Below are 21,674 nucleotides of genomic sequence, written 5' to 3' on the forward strand. Positions count from 1 at the left end.
TTTAAGCCTAATCTCATTTGAAACAGAAGATAAGAACAGCTGCAAACCCTAAACAGCTCAGAAGTAAAATATGATCCACAACATTGGACCAACAAATAGAGAAATCCAGAAATAAATAACATAAACACGCAACAGAGACAGATTCTGCTTGACAAGGAATATCAACAGATGCATTATATATATATATATATATATAGAGAGAGAGAGAGAGAGGAACCTGGGTAGCATCATCTTTTGGAGGAGAATTGGAGATTCCTTGAGATGCTTGATTTATTTTGCCTCTTCCTGTAGTTGGATTTTCCTTTCCCAAAATCTTCCAAGAAAATGAAGGAACAATTTATGAGAGGCTCAGAGAGAAGCAAAAGGTTGAACTAGAGTGAGATTGAGGGAGGGGAGGGACGAAGAAAGGGAAAGGCCCTTGATTGATACCCAAAAAGGGGGTTGCTTCGGATACATTTGATGGATTATAGAGAGACGGGGTGGACTAGGAAACTACAGCCTGGCAGTGCGGTTCATTGCGGTGCTTCACCCAGAAGATGACATGAAAAGCATTTGTCAGCATCCAGCTGCCCATCTCTCATCATGCCCAGTGTTACTCTCTGTCCTGCTCTCTACTTTCGAGGTCTCTCTCTCTCTCTCAAGTTGCTTCCATGGGTGGTTTTGATTTAGTTTGTTTTGATCTTAATTCCACAGGCACCCCACAATTCCAAACCAGTATCAATTAATACTTTTAAACCACATATATCTCAAAATTACCCTACTCAATTACAATAAGATATACATTTTTTAAGTGTAGTTGTCAAATTATTTGATGATCTTATTTAACTTTAAGTAACCAAAATATACCAATTCAAATTGGGAAGGGGAGATGTCTTTTCTGTAATTATGAATTTATGAAAGAAAAAATAAATAAAATTACATAAATAAAGTCCTAAGACCTTAGCTGGGGCATACCCTAAGCTAAACACCCTAAGTAGGACATTCTCTAACTTAAAGAGTCTTAGATCAAACCAACAAGCAAAACACTCAAATAAAACATCAATAATTTAAAAACTAGCTAAAGAAAGGAATTAGCTTCTTATACATGCCTGACTCAAATTCGAATTGTAAAAAGAAAACCCTACTTTGAAGAGAATTCTAAAATAACATACAAACAAGTTGAGTGCTAACAAACTTAAGGATTTGATTGGATAAAATAGTCTCCATACAAAAATTGGTTGTTAAGATTTGACCATTCCTTTTCATCATAATAAATTGAAAGTAGCATCAAGAGAAAGCCTATAACAAATTCTCCAAGTGGATCAAGAAGCTGCCCAAGCAACTCTTTCCAACAGTTAATTGAAAAAAGTTAGATCCCTGACATGCTTCAAAACATTCGTAAGTAAGAAAGGTAAGGGGAAGACTATGTATATACAACATTCTCGGACCCTCATGAAACAGGGAACTTCAAGCACTAAGACACCTTTATAAGCAGACTTGACCAATAGTTTTGTAAGCAAAATCTAACCATTGGTTTTGTTGGCTGGTAATGTTGAACTCGTGGTGTCTGTTGCATACATATATAAATTGAATGTATCAACAAGCAGAGAAGCTAACAACCATCTGGAAGAAATGTTCATGTTAACGAAATCTTTTGAATGCATATGGAAAATTATACATAAACCAGTAACCACCGCCCTCTTTTTGCTCATCAGTCATCACCAGTATGAATACAATAAACCTTTCTTTCTCCTCAAAATGAGCTTTACGCAGGGCTAGAATTTTCAGAAACTTGAACTCTCCAGCTGAAGTATTCAATATAAAGTGAGTTGAGGCTCATCGACATCCCAAAACCCAGAAATGAGGATACCACTATTGCCCAAAGTGGCTTCAGATGAAGCTGCAAGGAAATTTAACCTTTTATTTAAAAAAACAAAGCACAGAAAAATATTTGGGTTGTTTTTTTGCAGAATTGGTATAAGGGAATATGTTGACTTTAATGTATTGAAATTTATACTTCCAACTTTTTTTATTATTAGCTTGCATCTCTTTATTATCTTAGAATCAAACATCAATATATGATATATTTATGGTATAAAGAAATATCTAATTTTTTGAAGTCCCTATCATATTCTGTGCTTTCTAAAACTCAGTCATCTTGTCCCCAATTGTTTTACATTGTATCCATGTATCCTTAGTCTTTTCTTAAATGATATTATTTAAAAAAATACTGAAATTATACTGGATTGCAAATAATTACCAATCTAATACTGGTCACCAAACTTAAAAAATTGTCTGTGTGGGAAACAATAAATGCACTTGGCAAGTGCTTTTATTGTCTTCTTCAAAAAATGCACTTGCCAAGTGCATTTTTTGATAAAACAGGGCAAGTACATTTGGTCTTTTATCAAAAAACACTCTCTCCGAATGCATTTATGAATATGGACATCCCCATATCAATCCGATACTGTTTCTGTAAATAATATTATTTACAAAAAAAAAAACTAGCACCTATAGTAAGACTAGATTAGTATTTAGGATCGGTAATGAGAAATTAGAATTATTAAATTTTTATGTTGGATATTAGGATTTAAGAGTTATTTAAAATTTGAAATTCAAATTTTACATTTTTATGAATTTTATTATTTTGTTAGGATAATAATTAATTATAGCTAGAGTAATTATGATAGGATAGTTAATTATTTATCTTATTTCAGTTAGATTTTAGATGATATCTTTTATTTATTTTGATGAGATAATTGAAGTTAGGTTGCTTATATTTTAGTTAGAATTGGGTTTTTACCCATAAATAGGCTTACAATGTATTTAGAAATTATTGCAATGGTATTGAATGCAAATCTCTCTCTCTCTCTCTCTGCATAGTCTCTATTTTCTATCAATTCTCTTTATTAAGCTTCTTTTTCTTCTTTTCTTCTTCCCCTAATCTCTTCTCTTTCTTCTTCAATCTTTCTCAATTTTCTGGTCATTATGCATCAATCCCCAAAGCAGTTCTTTTTTGTTCTTGTTCTTTTATTAAGGTATTGTTTTTTTTCTTGTTCTTGTTCTTTTTGTTTTGTTTTTGTTTACAAAACAAATCTTATGATATCAGGTTAATGATTGGTAGACGTATGACTCACCAAGGAATGGAACAGGAACAGAATCATAGCCACAAGTGCAAATTGAAGAGTTGCATATGTCCATATATACTCCTTGATTGCTGCATGTTAAACAAATTATGATCAAGCAGGTCATACCACTCAAAAATCAAGAAGCTTATTTTCCAGATAATTGATTGTACCAAGTAGGACAGCAAATGTAGATGACAAAAGGCCCAAGGTAACAGCACAAGGCAGGGCAACCAAAAAGGCTTCATTTTTCATGTCATCAACCTACAAAATGGGAGGGCATAAAATAAAAAATTACTCTTGCTGAATTTTAATGTATAAAAATGAATAAAAGCGTTGGGTATGGGACCAGCCATCTTCCTTTTCTATTCATTATGGGTATTAAAAAGCTCATTCTTTTTGTAGGTACCCACTCAATTGGGTCCAAGGTCACTCCACCTTGATCCACTTGTTTGGGTGTAACCTTGACCCACATGCCGAAGTCTCTGAAGGTCACTCGATCTTAACCCACTCACTAGGATTCAAATCCTCGGCATCCCCTTCTTCTCAATCAAGGGAGACCCTCCCTTGACCAAGCAAACAAGCAACCAAAATTACTTAGGCACTTAGAATCCTTGAGAAGGCCTTCCAAGTGTTCCCTCTCATTTGGGCTACTAAGCTCTTGTGGTTTGGTGGCTAGAAACTACAAGCTTGTCACAGGTTTGATCTTCCTTGAATTACTTTTTCACATGACTAAATCATAGAGAAATAGAGTTTCCAAATGATCCCCTGCACAGGGAGCAGCTCCGCCACCAAACATTCTACAACCTTCTCCAACCTCATCCAGATTCTACAGGATGCTGTAATGACCTGAGTTTGGCTTTTTGGCAGGAATGAGTTCAGAACTCCTCCCCTTGACACTTATAAATTGGAAGATGGGTTAGTATAGGGGTTAATAGATGATCAACTTGCTGTAATTCTATCAACTCAAGTTCTCTCTAAAACCTCCTCCTAAATGCTACAGTCTCCCTCCAGCCTCTTAAAAAAAAAACAACAACAACAACAATAAAAGCACACCGCAAGAACCCTGCCTGCATGAAATATTCTTAACACTTTGACCTACTGACTGGCTCTTGACTTAGAATTTGACCACTAAACTCCAAGTTCTTTGATTCAACATTTTATGTACTAGCTATCAGAGGCTTTTATGACTAAACTAGACAAGATATAAATGAGAGGTGTCACTAATCTAAGAAACATAGTGGGAAAGAGTTGGCAAGTAAGCAAAATATGTACAAGGTTTCTAACACTAGCAAATAGATGCAACAGGTACATTGTTAAGACTTCAGCATAGCTCTCTGTAAGGCCACCATGTTGAGGTAGAAAAGGTGAACCTGGTGAGACAACAGAATTGACAATAAGTCATGCATGATGCATATCCTTTGTTTCCACAACCCACCTAAAACCTTTTTTCATTCCTTTTTCTCCATTTTAGAGGGGATTGGGAATCAAAAATTCTGCTCCTGAGATCAGTTCCTCTTGCAAGATGGCTTCCAGCAAGAGTGGGTCAAACCTGATCATTCAGGATTTAATCTGTCTGATAAAAAATTGCAAGCATCAAACCTACCACAGGACTATCCACTAACCATAATTCAGGAAAAGAAAAAAATATATATATATATATATATTGTTTCAAGCGAGAGAAGGAGGAGTTTCCAGCACACAGGAAGTGTCTAACCAAAGTTACAACGAAGATGTTCTTTTTAAGAAGAGATGGCACACCAGTAGCTGCTCAAGAAAGAAGAAATAGCAGATTGAGCTAACCACCACAAGCGTCACAAAGTCCTGCAAGACACTGCAGAAAACAAAATGAACGAATATCTTTAAAAAACTTGATATATACTGTTGTACTACCACTTTATCATAGATTAAGTTCTAGGGCAAGTGATGACTTAACATGGTCTTAAGAGTTTTTCTTCTAGAAAATCATGGATTCAAGTCTTCTTAATGTGTTTGCTCCCATTTTTTATATTCATGGTAAACTTTTGTTCTGTGTGTTTTGGTGCTCCTTAGTTATTTTAGTATGCCTACATGCAAGCTTGATTGCACATGAGAGGCAGTGCTGCAAAGCTTAATGTATATCGTTTGACCTTTTGGCTAACAATTTAAGCTTTCTGGACAAATGGTACCCACCAAAATTTACTTCAAAAACAAGCATAGAAATGAGGAAAACAAGCTAGAGTGAATCCAGAAACAGTGCTTCGTGTTAGTAGCATAGTTGATTAATGATTTTGAACAACTTCTTTTCCCCATGGCAGAAAATGTGGTGTTCATAAATTCTGATGTGACTTGCTCAACTGAAAAGTTGAGTTAGAGCATGCATCATTCAGCTGAGTTTTAATGAATGGAGTTTTGATGAATGAAGACAGCTCCTTAAGCTAATCAGTTGATAAAAAAGATCAAGTGAGACTTAAATTTAAATAAAAAGAAAAAAGAAACTAGCTATAGCATGATGTTACATTTTGACTGACTTAACTGCATCAATATAGAACAGGATTGTTCAGCAAATAAATCATCAGAACGGCATCATTCATGCTTTATGGCAAAGCATGGCACCAGGTGAAACTTTGCACCTCACTTTTACTCACCTCATTATTTCTGAATTCAAATTCTGTTGACTGTGGTCCAATATATTGTTTCTTTGCATGGAAGTTGGTGGTCGAAGCAATATTACTGGTAAGTTGGAGACTTCTTGCCCACAAACATCACATTGCTTATTTCCTCTCATGCTAAACCACTTTACAGCACATTCTTCATGAATAAGTCTAAGGGCACCTTTGCAACTGCATTCCATCTTGAGTGTATTTCCTTCATCACATGCCCCGTAACAAATCCTGCATATTGCTTCCTCTTCAGGAATCTCCTCATCATTCTCTTCCAAGGGAACAGGAGTTATTTGATCAGAGTCATCTGACTTGCACAGAAGTAAAGTTGGAAAAAATAAGACAGTAATTACAACATTCAAATAGATTATGTAATGTTTAACGATGCAGCTGTAAGATGCCAAGTCTCCAAAGCCAAATCAACATCTGAAGTAGGTATGGCAACAAGTTGGGTTCATAATGGGTTTTCCATAACACTGCCCAATTCGAAATTGTAATCCCTCTCTCATACTTGCATTGGATATGTTCCCAAAATCTCACATCTTTTTTTTTCTTTTTGCTCCTAGAATCCATATCCACCTTTTTAGAGTTAAATAGGTTTTGATGGTGTATGTTTGGCTCAAATACCTGATGGTAATAAGAAACTGTCAAGATTGTAAAATATATTATTCTTATATATTAGGGTAATTTTAGCCTTACTGCACATTTAATAAGGTCAGGTTTGGGAAAGAAAGATCAGAGCCAAACCCAAAAGAGATACAACCCAGACAAATGACATCAAGGTGAAAGGGCTTATCATTATAAGTTCTATAATGCTCGAGGAACGAGCAATTCAAATGGCACAGTATATTAACATGCTACATACCATCAGCAATATCTGTTTGGCCATTCTCTTTACGGGTAGCAAAAGAAAATGATCTTACAATAACACAATTTCGCCCAGGGACAGAAAGAGACCTTGAAACTGGAGCTTGAACTGACCCTATCTGCAAGAACAGCAATAAATCAAATTACTATATGTGAAGGCCACAGACTAATTAAAAAAAAAAAAAATCTCCAAAAGTAATGCAATAAAAGCTTATATTTGTGATGTACTGAAGTAAGACAGTGAATAAGAAAAATTAATACATTGGCTACCGTAGTTGAGAAGGAGGTGATTTTTATTCATAAAACAGGGAGTTCTCCATAAGCAATTTGCATATGCCATTCACTTGCTATAACTAAAAGACATGAATATGGATTCTGCCACTGAGACATGAAGCTTATTTCTTTTAACAGGTATAATTCTATAAATGCAAGAGATAAGTGAAGCACTTATCCTCGGTATAATATAAGCATACCCCCAGAAAGCATAAAACAACTAAGAATGTATCATTTATTTCAATTTTAATACTAAGATAATAATTATTTTTCTTAAAATTTTATTAGTTTACTTGTGGCCCAAACACGATGCAGGGCAGTAGTCTGAAATAGTTTCATGCAATCAACATCTGTGTGAGCCAATTTGCCACTGAAGTGCATAAAATAAGTTCAATATTTCAAACCAAGTGATGGAGAAGATCAACTTACATGGGATGTCTGCCGTTCTATGTAAGTCCTAGCTGAAACAGGTGTGGAAACAGAAGGGGACAGGTTTGATGCAGGTGTGACAGGAAGAGAGATGCATTTTTTCCAAGTAGACATGAAATTTTCCAAAACAGGACTTTCAGAGGCTGACTTAGGCTCTGAATTTAGGAGAGAGTTTCTTTCATCATGACATGCTGTGAACTTCTTCTTTGAGCTTAAGGCCCGAAGAAAGCCCCTGGATGAAGTACCACCATTCATAGCATCCTGAGACTGCAATAAGCCTTTTCCACTGCGACTATTTCCAAAACCTACGGGTTTAGGAGGTATTTGAAGAGAGAGATTTGAGTGCCTTGTTCCTGAATTTACAACTTCTCCAGTGGAAATTCCAGTTTCAAGATTGACCTGCATGCAACAAACATTTCCAAACCAAATAAGTTAAGTTATAAGCTCATCAAGACTATCCAATTAATCCAAATATAGGAAATTTATGTCAAAACATATTACATTAGTGGTCCAAAACCCAAAATGATCATTTGGAGTTCTACTTGATTAACCATTTAATGTTCATGGAGAGAACAGGTAGTGACTTGCTTGGATAAACCACGTCTTTTTGGGTATCAAATTGGGATACCTCTTCGAAGAGTTTTATGTGATCCTTTATTATGTAAAAGATGCCAAATTGAAAAGATTTTCCATATTGTCCACTTGAAAATGAATCCTTAAGTAAATAAATAAGTACAAAATAATAATATGTAATTCCATTTGCATAATACTGTCTCTTCCAGGAAAGGATGTCCTGCTCCAAAATTTGTGGGAACCACTGTTTCATGTCCAATGCTGCTATGCATAAAATCACTTGGAAAATAATGGACTTCATATAAAAAATACATTACATACAATCAAATTATATAGTCTGAAAAGAAATGCTAGAAACATTGAACAAAGAGAAGCAAGAAACTTTGAATAGAAAATTCCGGTACTTCCCAAATAGCCATTTAAGCCTAATCTCATTCGAAACTGAAGGTAAGAACATCTTTAAACCCTAAATAGCTGAAAGTATGCATGATCTGCGGAGTTGGACCACCACAGAGAGAATATATATCCAGAACACAAAAGGAACCCAGAAACCATAGGATGAACTTGCTACAACCCACAAAAAATTAATAAAATAAACACTAGAAGCAGACCGCTTCTGGTTGATGATAAGGTACATCAACAGACCGCATTATATATATATATATAAACATAGAGAGAGAGAGAGAGAGAGAGAGAGAGAGAGAGAGAGAGACCTGGGGAGCAACAACTTCTGGTTCTGGCGGAGAAATGGAGATTTCCTGAGATGCTTGCATTGTTTTGCTTCTTCTTCTTCCAACTGGTTTTCCCCCAATATTTTCCGAGAAAAAGAAGGAGCAATTTATGAGAGAATTGGAGAAGTGAAAGGTTGGAGTTGGGTGAGATCGAAGCAATCGGAGAGGAGAGGGACGAAGAACAGTTCTTGGATTCACACCGAATACATTTGACGGAATAGAGACGGGACGGGACGGATGAGGAAACTACGGCCTGGCGGTGCTTCTCCCGGAAGACGACAGGAAAAGCATTTGTCAGCAGCCGCCATCTCTCTCTCACTCACTCACTCACGGGACAATCGTCGTCGTCGTCATTCTCAGTTACTCTGTCCTACTCTCCACTTTCCAGCAGGTCGCGGGAACTCGCCGTCTCCAGCTGCCACCTCTCTCCCATTTTTTTTTTTTTTTTTTTTTTTCTTATTCTTCCTACCAATAGATAATAGCGCATGTGTTACGCACAGACAACCCAAATAAATTTTAATCATGTTATTCGTATTTAATAAAAATAAATCATGTGATAAATTATATAAAAATATTTATTTGTGAAAGATAAAGGAGTGTTGAATAAATTTTATTTTTCATATATTTTTAAATAAATATATAATATTAATTTAATACTTTTTTATAACTGTCACACTATCTCTATTCATATTTAATAATATAAAGAGTTGCTCAATCAACTATAATATAGTATAACCTTTGGTTCAAAGCAAGGTAAGGGAGCCATCGTGAGTCCCAACCATTTGCTTTCTTAATAAGGAAATTTAAAAAATATAAAAAAATTACACACACGTGCGAATAATACAAGGCACAAAAAAGTCCCCTATTTTAAAAAAAAATTGTCACGTTTTCACACTATACTAAACTCGTTATTCCTTCCAAAATCAGCTTCACTAGTTTAGTCAGCTCAGGTCAAGTCAGGTTACATAGAGAAAAGTTTTGAGAGCATGAAAAACTTACGGAGCGCCTTATAAAAAAGGGTAAAAAGACAAAATTACCCCTCTATTTTGTAATTTTGTAAAGCAAGCCACTGTCCCTGCTCTCTTCTTGCTCCCATCCCACGATTGCGTTTTCGCTGCTTTCATCTTGCTACCATATTGTCGTCACCTCGCTACTATTATTGCCTTTCTTCGCCTCGCCTTACCGATCGTCGTTGCATTTTCCAGCAACGGTCGATGAGGTAGCGATAGCAACGAGGCAACAAAGGGAAGGCGTCGTGACGAGGCAAAGGCAGCGGAGACGCAGCCATGGAAGGGGAGCGAGGAGAAAGTAGAGGCAATGGTCCGCTTTGCAAATTTGCAAAGTGGGCAAGGACAATTTTGTCTTTTTGCCCCTTTTTGTAAAGCGCTCAGTAAACATGTGTGGCCCTATAGAATGACTGGGTTATATAGAGTGTGGCTTGGTGATTGATTTAGACATCTTACAATGTTGAAAAATTCTGAATAATTAAAATAATTATTCAAAATGTGAGTAAATTGAATAATTAATCAAAATGTTAATTTTTGTCCAAAATACTGAATAATTTATTTTTTTTTTGTAACAAAGTCGCAGCAACCTAATCTCTTTGTGCTTTCTGTAAAAAATATCTAATTGTGACAAGTGTAAACTATTTATTTTAAATTTGTAATCCTCTTTTACTAAAGACCATCTCCATTTGCTCATAGTTTATATCAAGCTTCACTTATATAGATTGAGATTCTAAAATTTAAATATCATGCTTAACTTTTTGTGTGTTTTAATTTTGAATTTTGAACATTTAATTCATATAATTTAATATTTTTTAAAGGTTATTAATTACCAACAATATATTAGCTAATTAATTTAATTAATGCTATTATTATACTACATACAAACTTTTTAACCAATACTTGAACTAATAACCCAATACCCTCCTAACAAATTCAATAATATTATTTAAGTGTGATTTAACTTTAAATTTTGTACATCCATATGACACTTTTATCTTATATGAAATATAATATTCTCTTTTTATTCAATTATTATGTATGTTATACTCTCAATAATTCCCTCTTTACTTTAGAAAGGAAAAATTTCCCAAATCTAAATCTATCTCAATTTCAGGGTTTCAAAGCTGTTTTTACCGGTCTACATATTTCTTTGTCAAACTCAAATCTTCAAAACAATTAGCAAGACCAACAAAAACCTTAACACTTGATCTTCACCAAAAAAATAAAAAAGACAAAAAAAATGTAACACACGTCGTCCAACACCAGAGAGGAAAATTATTTAGCAAATATATAATAAATAAATATAAAAAATTTAACTAGTACTAGATAATATGACAATTCATGTAAAAGTGTTTAATTAATATTATATATTTATTTTAAAAATATAATAAATAAAATCTGTTAAACTCCCTTTTATTTCTCCAAATAAACCCTCTCACATGAATTAATCCCTATCAAAAATGAATAGCATTAGTTAAAAAAATTTACTCTAACAAAGGCATCACAATATAAATACAAAAGAATAATGATACTAATCCCGAGGGGATAGGCTCAAAAGGTTGTCTAACGGGCCAACAAGACACAAGGTCATTCATGTTACTTTACCCCGTCAAAACCTTTTCAGCCTACCCCTTAGAATTCGGTATCATTATTCTTTATCTAATTATCCAATACAAGCAGTCCTTTACATTAAAAAACTCCAACTAGACATCTTGTTAGCTAGACCAAAATCAGCACCAAAATGGATTCGAAATGAAGTGGAAACATGGGAATCAGATACATGGTCTGAGACATCTATGTTCAATCAACATCATCTGATTCCATATGGCAGTATAACACAAAACCAAAATCCAACTTCCAAAATCCCAACCCATCTAACTGGTTTTGGTACACTGGAGCCTGCATTAATTAGTGTCTCAGCAACAGAATCTGCTTCATAACAATTCCTCTCCACTCCATTGCTGAACAGCATCATCATCCAATGAGAATCAGAGACCTTGATAAGTTGTACATTTCTGGGATGAATATCTTTGCTCTGTTCAGAAGAGGTAGATGGAGATATTTTAACGGCCAGGGTGAATAATGTACATAACAACAATCCAGATAAACATTAGTTGAAGAGCCGATGCTATCTCAAAGAGAGAACTCGTTATGTTTGAGAACTAAAAAAATAAAAAAGCCCGTAATGGTTACCACTTATTTCCATAATACAACAACAATCACAACCCTTTACCCCACTAACCAGAATCAGCTACATGAATTAATGAATTATAGTTTTTTTTTTTTTTTTTTCTTTTTTAACCTCTGCAGCAAGTGTATAGTTCAGTTTACATTTTCCTTTGCCTTTATTTTTTTGGCTCTAAGTTGGATTCGAAATCTACATTATAATTCTTCTCAAATTGTTTTCAGAATCAAAAAACGTATGTGTATCATAACCCGAATTTTAAAAATCCAATTCCAAGAAGAACTATATCCTACATTTGAGGTATCCATATTGACCGAAGTACTAATACTGAGAAAAAGGAAATCCCACTTTCTATGTTCTTTAAAACAGGCTCCTCATAAACTCGTTTTCAGATTTTCATTTTTCTTCACCTCCAGGAGGCAAGAAATTTTTATTTATCATTTGGTCAGTTTAGAACAGACAAAAGAAATTGTGCAGTCTCACACAGTAGTCTTTTCAGAATACATGCAACCAAAAAAGAGGATAACATACCAGCTTACAATATTATCGACTGCCTTCAGAAGCTTGTGCATATGAATATCTATCTGTAGCAATAGAATTGGAAGGAGCAGTAGTTCCAGCAGGATTGGCCTGGTATACTGCTTGTGGACCAGTAGGGGGAGCACTGCTAGAGCCTGGGACTTGTACTCCCCCTGGAACTGTTGCTGGGGGATTCAACATTGGATGGCCCGGAAGGCCATTCATTTGCATGGGCATGGAGGAACCAACTGGTGGTTGCCCTGCAACTGGTGCCATAGGTGGAGCTACCCCATAACCTGCCAAAAGCAACACATTGAAAAACTATTCAGTCCACCATCAGGTTGTCCAAACTGAACCATCAAATCCCAAGAAATGAGGAACATATTTGCATGGCTAGTAAGCAATTTTATGCTAGATCTAAAAGCAAGTACCAAAGACGAACAAATCTCTGCAAGAAGTAGGACTAACCCAAGGACAAAAGCTCCCATTCATACTAAAATCTTAAAAACCAAGTGAAATTCTAAGGCCAGGAAACATAATAACCCGTTGCCCATTTAGAAATCAATCCTCCAGTACATGGAATCCTATAAGATCAAACGAGTAAATGAGAAGAGATTGGAAAATACTGCATCTTCTTACAGTTGAAAAAGACAAAGCAGCAGTCATTGATAGATACAAACAAACAACACTTCCAATAATGGGAAATTCTGCACTCAGCAAAACCCTGTCCATGACACTTTTTGCTGCAGCCAGAACCTTATATGCTAGGTTGGCCTTCTTTTTATGTATTTTCCAAAAGAGAACAGGACAAAGCCTCAAATAGTCAGCCCCAAGGAGAGTTCCAAAAGGTACACGTTACTACTCCAAGCTTTTTAGAGGATAGTAAGCAACTAGAGTTCAAGCTTTACACAAAAATAGAAATAAAAACTTAAAAAATATTTAGACCATTGTCACTCAACAGATGTAAAAGAATAATGGGCAAACAAAAAAGCATCATTAAGTACCATACCATAGGCCATAGGGGATGGCTGAATCTGATGAAGCTTGAGAACATCAAAGATGTTTTCAACAAGTCAACTGTCTCTAAGATTTAACTTGTGATTGTTCACGAGACTCCATCTCCTTCTAATATTTTATTGTATAAAACAAGCAAACTACAAAGATGTACTTGGAACAGTTTGTTCACAACCGCCCCCCCCCAACACAAGCACACACACCAACAAAAAAATTTCCATTTCATGAAAGTATTCAGTCAAGTACTTTTGCACCACTTTTGCTATATTAATAAAAGAATAATCTCAGCTATCAAAAACTTGAATCCCCAGTCAGAGGTACAGCGAAAGATAGCATGGATGTTCTAGGCATTGGTCATGGCCTTAAAGATATTTTAGAAGCTCATAAAGGTCCATTTACAGGACAGGACCATAAAGGCCTATATGAGATCCTCAGAGATGTTATATAAATGTCTGCGATCGAGTAAATATTTCTACGAACGAATGGATTGGATCGACTTGGAAAATGGAAAGATTTGTACAAGTTATATGTTTCGTCACTGTCAAGGAATAATGCATAACTGAGGAAGCAAAAAATAAGCTCGTAATTTCCCATGGAAGTAGATTAGTTAATTCCCAAGTAATGCCCTGAAAATCTAGGGGAAGCAACAAGCAGACACCTGAGACAAATAACTCTAGCTACAAGGAGCCTCATTCCTAACATTTTGCCAACAGATCATTCATCTTGGATGTTAGTGAACACAAAGAAATCCCTGAAGGGCCTGAACCACCTGTCCTTCATGGCATTTAGTGCGAATCAAATAGATTTGGACTGATCGAAAATGCTGTTACATTTATTTAAAGCTCCTTCTGCTGGTCAGTCCTGATGGAGGATTTGATCGATCCAATCATTTCACTTAATCAACACACAACAATAGAATGTTTTACACAATAATCCTTATAACAAAGGACAGCGACACACTCATCCAAAATAACCTATGAAAAAATAACTGGCCATATCATTTCCACTTACAAACTACGCAAATACCAATGCAACTCATGAAATGATCAGTTACCTGGAAAGCCTGGTCTTGGCAACACAGGAGGCCTGATTCCTGGAATCAATAGTGAGGGAGCAGCACCTGGAATTGGCAACACTGGTGGTGGTAGAACAGGTAGGCGTGGCCGTTGAATATTTCCTGGTAAAGAAGCAAGATGCTGATTGTAAGCAGCACCTACTTGCTGGTACACTGCACTCTGTCCAAGATGCTCCTTGATCTTCTGATCAATCAAAATTTGCGTTTGCAGTTCCTCAAACTGTTGATAATAGGACCGAACATTTGCCTGATTGGAACACAGAATTGGCATTATATGCTCTTGACGAAATTAATCATTTGAGATAAAATTAAAATAATCATTTTCAAATTCATATTTCTGAGGAATGTACCTTGTGCTTGTAACCGGCATTGTGCTGCTTCCTAACAGAGGGCTGAGTAAAGACATAACATTTAGTATCAAGAAAGATAAATAATTGCATACTGTCTAAGTGAACATACATAATATCTTTTGCAATTGGCACAAAAAATAAACACTTCAAGTTTCTTATCAATAACCGGGCGATCAATAATTAGAAACACAAGAAATCAAGCATTATATCAAAAGCAAATTGTTGAGAGGTTCATGCAGATGTATTGCAGTATTCCAGGTGTGAGATAAATACTGCCAGAGTCTAGAAAGTAGAAAGCAAGATAACAATGCCAGTCTGCTAGCCAAGTAATACTTGGAACAACCAATGTCAGAAGAAACTGAATCTGTTAGCAGGAAGAAAATTATCAAGACAAAGGCAAGAATAAGACATTTGCCTGAGATAATCAACAGAACCAGTATGAGAGTGAACAGAAATATAGCAGACAGAAAAAATTTATCAAAACAGTTTCCCTGTATACTTCTCAGAACTGGGTGGGATATTACCACGAAAAGCAGTATGTGTATTGCTTTAACCACTTGTCAATATAAAGTATTCCTTTTCCAAGTAGATTATGTATAATTACGCATATAACCAGGGGCGGATGCATGCGTGAGCTGCCCTGGGCTCACAATTAAAAATATTTTTTAAATATTAAAATTATTTTTTAATATTAAAAAAATTAATATAAAAATTAATTTTTTAATGTAAAAAATAATAAATTTTACTAATAATTCAGTCAAAAAAAAAATTTCAACCCACCCCAAAATTTGTGATGCGTAATTTTATACCTCAAAAAAAAATTTTAGCCTCCCCCTATATAGATTTCTGGATCCGCCCCTGCATATAACAAAACCGTGCAATGGTACACACTTGCTTTCACAGCAAATTAACAAGAATGAACAATCAAATGTGTTCAATTTGCTTGTTAATAGTTTACCCAAAGAATGTGGGACGAGGCTTGATAAGACTGAAATTGTTTACTTTTTAAATCATAATAACAAGCTCCACTAACCAACTTGCTCAGCTTTTAATTAAAAAATGACCAATTTAGGCAATTTACACCAGCTAAATCCAGCTCAATGACAAAGACCATCCAATTAAGAACACAACAGAATCCCCATTCGATAGAGGGTTCAACAGTTGAACAGGCCAGCTTACTCTTGATCAAATAACAGACTGAACTTGTATCCTGAGGATGTATAATCTTAGTAAAGGGCATCCTAGTGTAAAAGGCTCTCTGTGTTGTGAGGGTACTAACTGTTGCTACTTGCTACCAAGGTTTGCCCTCAGAAAATATTTGTAAATAAGGAAGATAAATTTAGGATTGGACTAATGTGCAAAAGGAGAGGAATCCATCAACAATCTCCCTTTACACAATCCAATGGATAGATAATGCCTGCTTTAGTTGCAAACTTGTCTTTTAATGAGATCACGCTACCCTAAAGCAAAGATACAGAAGACAGAAGACCATGCATTTTGCTCTAGAAAGACATGAGGCAAAAGGTTTTGGAAGGGAATCATTCTCACTTTCATTGTCTTCTAACCTCAGTGTCCAGTACTTCATAATTATCTTCTTTTGTTGACTTTATGGGGTTACTGTACTTGCTTGCAGGTACACAAGCATTAGAGTTCTTGAACGTCATGTTCAAGGTTTGCTCCTTTCAGTGGTGGTTTTGTTTATACAGCTTAATTATATATAGAAAAAGAAAATTCACCACTAAATTGCTAATGCAGCACTAGTAACTAATGAAATATTCTGCTGATATGTAATTGGCAACTCCAACAGTTAGAATAAAACTCGTCGGCTTGAACGAACATGAATTGAATGGAAAGCTAGACTTCATATAGCTGACCTATATTGTGGGATAAGGGCTTGTCACATTGTTCCTCTAATTGGCAACTCCACAATGTTTATGCCCATCATAACCCTGCCAGTTCAGCAGCCACTTGCGAGATTTTAACCTTTATCAGGCAATTTCTCAGGTTCTCCACAAATCAGGCATCTTCAACCTTAGTTCACAAACCCAGACAGATGTTTGAAGCTTGTTATTGGCAACACCAAATTCAAATGTGAAGTCACTTTTGCCAAGGACGTCACTATTCCAGTAAACACATGGTGGAAAGGTGACATTTCTCACATTTCTCCAAATAAGTAGCATTGAAGGGTGAAGCTAGAAAATATTAGCCTCAAATTCAAAGAACTGTTTATATTTGAAAAAACAGTTGGAACAATTGACTGGGTAACATTTCCTGGAAATTATAGTAGCCGCAGCTCCTAGGTTAAAACAATTGAAATGATGCTCAAAAGGCACCAGTTGCCACATTCCTGGCATATGGAAAGCAGAGGCTTTTCAGGTATTTACAGTCGATAGGAAACCATTACTTATCCAGCCAAAGTTTGATAATCAAAGTACAGAGTTTTTTACACAAGTATTGCAACAAAATAGAATGTCACTATTTAATATGCCAGTGACATGGAGAGCAGATCTCATTGACATTATATTTGGAAAGAACAAGATCACAGGCTAGAGATCAAAATTACCTTTTTATTTAACTACAGCTGATGAAACCTTCACTATAGAAACCAAAGGAAAAAACATAAACCGCAAACCCAAAACAAAATAATAAAACTAGCAGGATCCTGTATGATCAACCAGTAACATTACTGTGCCAAGTTTTGACAAAATCCAGCTAATTTCTCATAAATCTGGAGTGAAATAAAAGTGAAATGATGGATAGAGATTGTTGCCAATAATATTAAACCAACATATAAAAGCAAAATAGGTACGATTCTATGAATAATCCCACCCAATTCATTGGATTATCAACCCATAAACTTAAAAAATAAAATAAAAACACACGCGTTATAGTAGAAATATTCTACAAAACAGAAAAATTAGAAGAACTCACAGAATCATGGGTCAGGTACGTGTCGCAGTAGTCACAATAGTACCTGCAAAATCACACAAACCACAACGCCACAGTCCAAACAATTGGTCTGCGTTCGGAAACATCTACATAAATCTAAACATGTACATATAGGCGTATATGAAAATTTTATATACCGAGGCATCGTTATACGGTGCGATTTCAACGGTCTGGAGCAAGGAAGCGATCAAGGCGGTTATATGTACAGGCTGTATCAGATCGAAGAAAGGAACCAAAGTGGAAGCAAATGAAGTGAAGAACGGCGTTCAAGAGAGAGAGAGAGAGTTTTAGAGATTAATTCCGCCGGTAGCGGTGACGGCGCCGGCGCCGAACGATGCGGCCTAGAGAATGAGATGTTGAGGATGGAGAATACTCTAGATGGTTCCGAGGCAACCAGTGACGGCTTACCACGTAAGTTCTATTCGTTTATATAAAGAACTCAATGGGGCGACAGGCCCATAAAGTTTGGTCTTACTGTATATAGTAGAGCCCAAAAGAATATTGATTAGGCCCATCTGAGTTGGCTAGCCTAGCCAAGCTCCTCACATTTTAGGGTGTAAATATCTATTATACTCTATTATATAAAACGAGCATCAGTGTTATCAAACATTAAAATCTTTTCAATTTTTTTAAATTTTAAAAATGTTCTTCTATATTTTTAAAAATTAAAAATAATTTTATTAATAAATTTTAAACCAATGTTATCTTTATCTAAATTTTTCTTAAATGTTAACCTCATAACATTTTTTCTCAAAATTGTTAAGCTTAGATTTGTGCACATTTTCAATCATAATCGTAGTTGCAAAAAAAACCAATAAGTTTATAATAGCCTACACTCTTCTCCTAAAGTACATCAATCCCTCTAAAAAGGACCATTATTTGTTAAACAAAGATGGAGATAGCTTTGTCTTTTGGGATAAGACCACGATATTATGTGTCTTGAGTTTTCCTCCTCTCTCTCTTTATTGTTGCCTTCTCTTCTATTACTTCATCCATACTTTCTTCTTCAATCTTTCCTTATTTCTTGGATGTTCCGCATTAAGGAGGCCATTGTGGTTCTCAGTTCATAGCTTGAAGGCTTTTGGGTCAATCCATATCTTCTTGCAGAACTTGCTCTAATAATTTTTCGGTCTAGTTTGGGCGTTCACCACCTACACTTCTCAGCAAACTCCTCCATCTTCTCTCGTTGCCCAGTTGTTAGCTCTGTCTTTGCACTAGTAGATATTGGTGGAGGATTGACTTTGACTGGTCAAGTTGAGACTTGTGTTGGTGGTAAGGACGGCTAGATCTTCCTCTATCATCCTCACCACCATCGCAAGTCTCAGTTCCACCAGCCAAATGTCAACCCTCCACCAATATTTACTAATGCGAAGACAGAAAGAAAAAAGCTAAGAGAAGATGGAGGAGTTCGTTCAGAAGCATGGGTGCTGAACACCCCAACAAGATCAAGAAACCGTTGAGATGTTCTGCGAGGAGATAGGAACTGACCCAAAAGCTTTGAAGCTTTGGGGCAAGAACAAGAAGCCCCCAAAACCTCGTGCAAAAGCCCTAAAATCTGCATCAAGATAACTTCTTGTTAAAGGGACCAAGAACTGATGTCTAATGAAGATTTCTGTGTGAGTTGCCATACTTTTGTTTTTTCCAGTAATTAAAGGTTGTGTCTGTGATAAGGTTTCTATGAATGCAGACACCTCTCTTGGTTGTTTCTATAGGAAAAGTGACTGGATTTCAACTTAGAACAGTAGCCACAAAGAAATTTTCATAAAAAAAAAAAAATGAATAAGCTAATAACGTATTTGGATTGGATAAATATATTTTAAGCTGTCAGTTAAATAGTTATGTATTTGGTTTGAAAAAATTAATAAACTATTAGAACTTAACAAAAATAGACATGTTAAATAATGCAAATAAAATTTACAAAAACAATAATTTTTAATAAAAATAAATTATAAATTAATATTTAATTGATAAATTTTACTATTAAATGTTGATAAATTATATATAATTATTAAAAAAATATTAATACAATATTTATACATATATATATATACACACGCAGAGAGGCAACCGATGCAACACGATGAAGCTAAAGGTGGCGACTGACAATACATATATATACACAAATGCAGAGAGAGAATCGATGGAAGACGATGAAGCTGAAGGCGGGATCGACAATGACAAAGGAGTTGGAGGCGACGACCAAAGCTGGAGAGAGGCAGTGATGGCGAGGAGGAGTTGGAGCAATGCAGCGACGGCAAAGGTAGTAAAATGAAAGAGATGGGGATGGGTCTAGAAACAGCGGCCAAAGGCAATAATGGAGCGGTCGACGACGATGGAGAAGCTAGAGACAATGGTCGAAGCTGCAAGAAGGCGACGACGACAACAGCAAGGAGGAGCTAGGTAGATGGAAATTAGGAAATTATGTGAGGACAAATCTATTTTTTGCTTGGTCAATGCAATAAGCTGCTAAGAGCTTATTTAAAAAAATTGGGGGGGGGGGGGGGGGGGGGGGAGTAATTTTTGAAAAACACTACTAAATAGGGTTTAAATTCTTAAATGTTGTCAAATGTAAAAAAAAATAAGCTACATAACTTATGCTATTCCAATAACTTATAAGCAATCAAACTGGTAAGCCAAACACCCTAACCTTACAACTCATATATTGTAACAAAAATAATTCAACAAAATAAGAAAAAGAGATCTGCTACAAATCAGCAACTCAATCTCCTACATATCACAGCAACTCCTAGAATTAACTAATGACTAGGAACAGAAAATCATTAACTTAGGCAAAGATAAATCAACAAACAATAAACTATTTTGACTCATTTTTCAACAGTTTCTAGAGTTTTAGCTTAATGTTGCATTTTGTTGTATGCTTGCTATTGTTCAGAACAAGATCACATGCTAGAGATCAAAATTACCCTGCTATTCGAATGCAGCTGCAGAAAGCTTCGCTCTAAAAACCAAAAGAAAATACGTAAACCTAAACAAAATAATGAACTAGCCCGATCTCGTATCTATGTTCAGCCAGCCGCGAGTCTTCAACTCGAGCTCAATTGTTAGGAAGCTCAAGTGAAACAAAATTGAAATGATGGGTAGAGATTGTTGGGAATAATCTCAAAATAAAAACACAACAGGTGGTGATCTGATTCTAGGAAGAAATTCACCCAATTCATTGAACTATTAAACCCTAAATTCAAAGAATAAAATAAATATAATCACACAAACCACAACGCCACAATCCGAACAATTGGCCTTCGTTCGAACACGAACACGTAAATATAAACACATATATATGTGCCTATACGACAAACTTTCATACCGTGTCAGGATTATGTGTTCCGATTCCAGGGATCTGGAGCAAAGAAGTACATATACAGGTTGTATCAGATTGAAGAGAGGAATCAAAATCAACGCAAATGGAGTGAATCCCCGCCTTCGAAAGAGAGGGAAACGAGATGCGACGGAGAATTCCCTCAATGGATCATCTGATCCAGAAGCAGCCGCTGACAGCTCACCCCGGAAGCTCCATCATCCTCATCCATGAATGCATTTGTTTATCTAGCGTAAATTCAATGGGCCGAGGAAGATTGGGGTTTCTGCACATTCACGGGGCCCAAACGAATAAAGAAAATACCATAATCGAATACAAAAAAGATAAAATAAGATTTAAAAATTTAATTAAATCAATTTATCAATCCAACCGGACAGAACAAGGAGGAGGCGCGCGAAATCCTCAAGCCCAAGGGGCGCGAAAGGGCCTGCGGCCGCGGCTGTGAAGGATCCGCAGCGCCAAGGGCTCGCGGTCCCTCCATCCCCTTAACAATTAAAAATTCTTTCAAATAAAATATTGACAACCATTCATAAAAAATTAGATCTCTAAAAGAAAAAAATAAACATAATCAATAAAAGTGATGATGCAAAACCGATCACCTTCTTCTGAATTGATGATG

General features: G+C 35.8%; 2 protein-coding genes across 10 annotated transcripts in view; both read right to left on the reverse strand.

The window, feature by feature from the left end:
- Positions 1 to 9,009, reverse strand: part of LOC127811043 (uncharacterized) — a 30,236-nt gene extending 21,227 nt beyond the window's left edge. For 5 of the 9 annotated variants that reach the window (XM_052350743.1, XM_052350740.1, XM_052350742.1 and 2 more), the window contains exon 1: positions 218 to 1,378. Coding sequence is in view for 3 of the 9 variants with exons in the window: in XM_052350737.1 (XP_052206697.1) it covers positions 1,745 to 1,879; positions 3,117 to 3,196; positions 3,278 to 3,368; positions 4,866 to 4,938; positions 5,732 to 6,053; positions 6,612 to 6,732; positions 7,316 to 7,714; positions 8,602 to 8,661 (1,281 nt within the window). In the remaining 6 variants the exon portion in view is untranslated. Of the gene's footprint in view, positions 1 to 217; positions 1,379 to 1,588; positions 1,880 to 3,116; positions 3,197 to 3,277; positions 3,369 to 4,865; positions 4,939 to 5,731; positions 6,058 to 6,611; positions 6,733 to 7,315; positions 7,715 to 8,601 lie in introns of those variants that run through there. The other 4 variants (XM_052350738.1, XM_052350737.1, XM_052350739.1 and 1 more) reach the window with 4 other exon arrangements.
- Positions 9,010 to 11,135: 2,126 nt separating this feature from the next.
- LOC127811572 (U1 small nuclear ribonucleoprotein C-like) lies at positions 11,136 to 21,502 on the reverse strand. Its single transcript, XM_052351550.1, has 8 exons — positions 21,426 to 21,502; positions 21,044 to 21,320; positions 17,856 to 19,273; positions 17,701 to 17,743; positions 14,770 to 14,811; positions 14,399 to 14,666; positions 12,343 to 12,626; positions 11,136 to 11,661 (listed from the first exon to the last, which is right to left on the reverse strand). The coding sequence occupies exons 3-7, from the start codon at positions 17,861 to 17,863 to the stop codon at positions 12,355 to 12,357; spliced, it is 633 nt and encodes a 210-aa protein (XP_052207510.1). The 5' UTR covers positions 17,864 to 19,273; positions 21,044 to 21,320; positions 21,426 to 21,502; the 3' UTR covers positions 11,136 to 11,661; positions 12,343 to 12,354.
- Between the last annotated feature and the right edge of the window lie 172 nt (positions 21,503 to 21,674).

The sequence above is a fragment of the Diospyros lotus genome, chromosome 10 (genome assembly GCF_014633365.1).
Source record: "Diospyros lotus cultivar Yz01 chromosome 10, ASM1463336v1, whole genome shotgun sequence".
NCBI lineage: Eukaryota > Viridiplantae > Streptophyta > Magnoliopsida > Ericales > Ebenaceae > Diospyros > Diospyros lotus.